The 4,749-nt window shown below is 36.1% G+C and overlaps 1 protein-coding gene across 1 annotated transcript; it reads right to left on the bottom strand.

The window, feature by feature from the left end:
* Positions 1–3,591: 3,591 nt before the first annotated feature.
* Positions 3,592–4,749, bottom strand: LOC140227670 (uncharacterized). The gene is made up of 2 exons (XM_072308086.1): positions 4,716–4,749; positions 3,592–4,121 (listed from the first exon to the last, which is right to left on the bottom strand). The coding sequence occupies exons 1-2, from the start codon at positions 4,747–4,749 to the stop codon at positions 3,592–3,594; spliced, it is 564 nt and encodes a 187-aa protein (XP_072164187.1).

The following is a 4,749-nucleotide window of genomic DNA, read 5'->3' as shown; positions in this document are numbered from 1 at the left end:
ACGGATAGCCCTGGTCAGCTAAGAGCTGTTTTTCACAGGGGTCCGACCATATACAGTATTACAACAAAAAAACAACAACAAACAAACAAACAAACAAACATACAATCATTAAAATGTACAAACATTGAAACACACGTAAAAGGAATAAGAAAGAGATAGAAAAAAATATTTGTACAATATATGCAATATGCTTAGAAATACACACAATACATTACAATATAATATGCATTACATTATTTAAAAAAAAAATATTCACACAGAAGAAAGGATGCCTCCATCGCTACACATTTTTTTCTGTTTTTATACAATTTGTATGTAATGAGTTCCATGACCTTTTACCCCATGACCCTTAATCCAGATCAGTTCAGAACCCCAAAACCCAAACCCAAACCCCCAAACCCCAAAATAATTAATTATTGCCACTTCAAAATGTATTGTTATTACATGTCAGGATGAATCGTTTGAAGGATAGGATAGAATTTATATCCTGATAATTTAAATCATTCCATAGTTTAGCTCCTCTGTACCTTAGGGATCTTTTCCCATAGTTAGTTTTCGGTCGAAAAAGTTGTAGTTTCTTTTCACCTGACCTAGTACGATACACTAACTCACGGTAACAAAATAACTCACATAGATATGGCGGATAAAAGTTAAACACAGCTCTGAACATAGTACATGCTAACTGTTTCCACCACCGTAAATCAAGACGGTCGAGTTTCAGTACAGTGTACAATGAATTTGAAGGATATCTATAATCAACATTCATAACAATTCGTAAAGATCGATTTTGAAGAACTTGCAATTTTCTCAAAAGCGATTTACTAGCGTTGCTCCATACAGAACTGCAGTAATCAAAATGACATTGAATTAAAGATTTAAAGAATGTCAAAGCAACATCTTTATCAATATATGGACGCAGTCTTCGAAGCAGGTACATATTCTTCACAACCTTATTCATTACAAGATCAATATGTTTGTTCCATGTTAAATTGTGATCAATGACCACACCAAGATATTTACAAGATTTAACTTGCTTAATTTCATTACCATCAATATAAATATGACAGTTAGCCAGATCATTTTGAACATATTTCAAACGTTGTTGTGTTCCTATGAACATCAGTTCGCATTTCTTCACATTCACTAACAATTTATTTTGCTTTAACCACAGTGATAAACTGTTTAAATCGTGATCAAGTTTGGTAACAATTTCAGGTATGTTCTCTGAAGACGTAAACAGGCACGTATCATCTGCATATAGCGATACATTGCATCGCAGTCTATTCGGCATATCATTGACGAACAAGGAGAACAATAACGGTCCCAGCAAGGACCCTTGTGGTACACCGCATGTTACTCTACTACTATGGGATGCATAACCATTAATGGACGTGAACTGAGTTCTTCCATCAAAGTAGCTCTTAAACCAGTTCATAGTAGAATTATCAAACCCATACAGTTTTAGTTTCTTGAGCAATATACTATGATTAACCATATCAAAAGCTTTACGCAAATCAATCATTACCAGCCCAGTAAAATTGCCTTTGTCTGTCTCATAAAGCCATTTATCTGTCACATTTAATAAGGCAGTTTGTGTAGAATACTTAGGTCTGAAACCTGACTGACAGTCAGATAACACATCATACTTACTGAGATAGCTGAACAGTTGATTATACACAACACTTTCCATAACTTTGGCCAAGATCGGGATCACAGAGATAGGTCTATAATTTTCCAACAATGATTTACTACCCCCTTTATGTACAGGTGTTACCCTAGCACATTTCCACTGACTGGGTACAATACCAGTATGTAGTGACAGATTAATAATGTGAGTGACAACAGGTGCAATAATAATGGATACAGCTTTTAACAACTTAGCTGGTAGATTATCTGGACCTGTTGCCTTACTTTCAGATAATTTTTTCAATATCATTTCAACGTCAGAGGATATGACATCCTGAAACACAAAGGAGGGCAGATCAAGATAAGACAAAAATGACTCTTCACACTGATCTGTATCATCTACATTATCATCATGTAAATCTTTACCAATAGATATGAAATGATCATTGAAAATATTAGACAATGCCTGGCCGTGTACAATATTACCGTTCACTTTAATAGAAGTTGCTTGCTTACCAGTTTTCTTTCCAGGGGTTAATGAGTGCAAGGCATTCCATACTTTTTTAGGATTTTCCACTGCAGACCCTATCTTCATAGAGATAAAATCACGTTTAGCTTGTCGAATAATTGCAGTTACATTATTACGTGCAATCTTATATTTTTCCCAATCATCATCATTCTTAGTTTTCTTGGCTTTAGCCTTAAGGCGATCTCTATCACGCATAAGGTGTAGAATAGTAGGAGTCATCCAAGGTGACTCTTTTTGTTTAATACGAGTTTTACGAAGTGGTGCATGTTTATTGATGACATCCATTAACATGGAGAGAAAAATTGAACAAGCAACTTCAGGATCATTTAACAAAAGTAATGGCCCAAAATTTAATTGATCCACATCTCTTTTGAAGGCATCTGCATCAAAATGCCTCATATTTCTTCCAGTTTTATACTTATGACCAGTAAAACTAGATTGTTGCCTACCAAGAATGCAATATATCATGTAGTGGTCACTGATGGACAATTCAACAACACCACTTTTGATTATTTTATCTCTAGTACTACAAAATATAAGATCAACTGTTGTGGAAGTTACATTAGTTACTCGTGTTGGCTTATCAATAATCTGCTGACAATTATATGACTTCATGATATCTAAGAGCTTATTTGTGTGCCATGCATTCATTGTGACATCACAATTCATGTCCCCTAAAATAAAGTATGGTAAGCCCAAATCGTCAATCTTTTGCAAAACTTGATCAAATTCATTAAAAGTTTGAACATTTGAATTTGGTGGTCTATACCACGTTATGACAATAAATGACTTTTGTTTTTCATTGTGCATTTCTGTGATTATCATCTCCAGTTTGTCATTTATACAAAGGTCATCTCGTTGAACAAATCTAATGTTGTTATTCAAAAAGACTGCAACCCCACCACCGCTTCTGTTACGATCACGTCGTAGTAGGGTATATCCATCAATACATATTTCAGCATCACTGATACTTTCACACAGATGGGTCTCACTAAGAGTCATTATGTCAATTTTACACTGATATATTACTTCTCTTATTTCCTCAATATTTTTTAACAGTGACAAACAATTCAAATGTGCAATTTTCATGCCCTTACATGATTCCATATTTTTAAATTGAATAGATGGTAATGCATTTGTAGGAATGCAGACATCAGCTGATAGTAGCGACGTGGCAGTGACATTTTTCTCAATCATATCATCCTCATCGGCAAAAGGGAGCTCATGGAAAATACATTTCTGACAAATCCAATCATTGTCACTAGAAAACAGATCCATACATTCATTAGAACATTTTAAGTGGCACCATTTTTCACAAATAATACATAGCATAGCATTTTGATTATTTTTAACACTTTTATTACAAACTATGCATGGATATCTTATCCTCATATTGTTAACAAGTCTTTATAATAATGAAAACAAACGATCATGACTTAAATTCGATCGAGATCAGCTGCTCTCGTCACTTTCACCTTTTTGTTGTCTTTTGTCAGGGCAAAGATTCTCCCATCATATGTCCACGTTCTCAGCACATTTTCGAGTTCTCGTGTTTTGTACAATAGATCACTTCGTTCACGGGTTAGATCTTCATGAATGTAAATGTTTGTACCTTTCAGTTTGGATCTTGCCGCGTATACATCACGTCGCTTGTTGTATCGGGTGAACTTCACTATGATTGGTTTCGCGGGGGGTCTGCGTTCTCCAGCTCGTTGGTGGACGCGAACCGGTATTCGATGCGATCTGTCCAGGTCGTCTGATTGAAGTTCGATGTCCAGTTTTTCTTTCACCAGCTTGATGATGACCTGGTCAGTGTCTTCGTCCGCCGTTTCGTCGATACCATGGAAACGAAGACAGTTCCTCCGGCTATATTGTTCTTGCTCCTCTGCTATTCTCTGGAAAGTATGAACCTCTTTTTTCAAGGTCAAGGTAGTGATAGTAAAAGTGTAAAGTGATGGTAAAGTGACTGTAAAAGTGTTTGTGTACGCAGAGCGGAAATCAATTCAAATCAAATTAATCAATCAAACCAGTTGATAGTAAAAGTAGTATGTGTATACATAGTAATAGCTTCGACTCCGTGTTCCGTTTTCATGATTTGACAATTTTCCTACACGTAAACGTCAACGGTGACGGACGGACCCCTGGCGTAGCGTTTAAGTGCGTTCAAAATGTTCAGTGGTTGAAAATAGTGTTGGTATGTAGTGCAAACAGTATGGCGTTAAACAAGCATACAGCCAGAGGGATTTGTGATTTTAAACGTAGTTGTAACGGCAGTAGTAGTGGGAATTGTGTCAGGGCCATCAGGGTTACAGAAAGAGAAGAAGAAAAATGAAAAGAGCAATGAGAGGATGGAGAAGAAAAAATTAGGAAGACGAAAAGGAAATTAAGAATTGGGAATCTGTAGTACTTTTATATGATCTGACATTCACAACTTTCTAAGAAATTATACGTTTGGTTCTGTATTCAGCCGCACATGCATATTGGGAGTGAACGTATTAACGATAGCTACGAGGCGTTTCAGTCATAATTATGGTTGATAGAGATGATCCCCGTGTCCAACCTCGGGAGGAGTCATGCGACGTATTCTTAGCCAT

Source organism: Diadema setosum, chromosome 4, assembly GCF_964275005.1.
Source record: "Diadema setosum chromosome 4, eeDiaSeto1, whole genome shotgun sequence".
Classification (NCBI taxonomy): Eukaryota; Metazoa; Echinodermata; class Echinoidea; order Diadematoida; family Diadematidae; genus Diadema; species Diadema setosum.
This window is presented reverse-complemented; position numbering and strand designations above follow the sequence as displayed.

What these genes read in the sequence shown, in the direction of transcription:
- LOC140227670 (XM_072308086.1), bottom strand. Translation starts at nt 4,749, where the DNA reads ATGGCTAAGAATACGTCGCATGACTCCTCCCGAG. An exon ending in GTCGCATGACTCCTCCCGAG is followed by an intron (nt 4,122 to 4,715) that starts GTTGGACACGGG and finishes ACACTTTTACAG; the next exon opens with TCACTTTACCATCACTTTAC.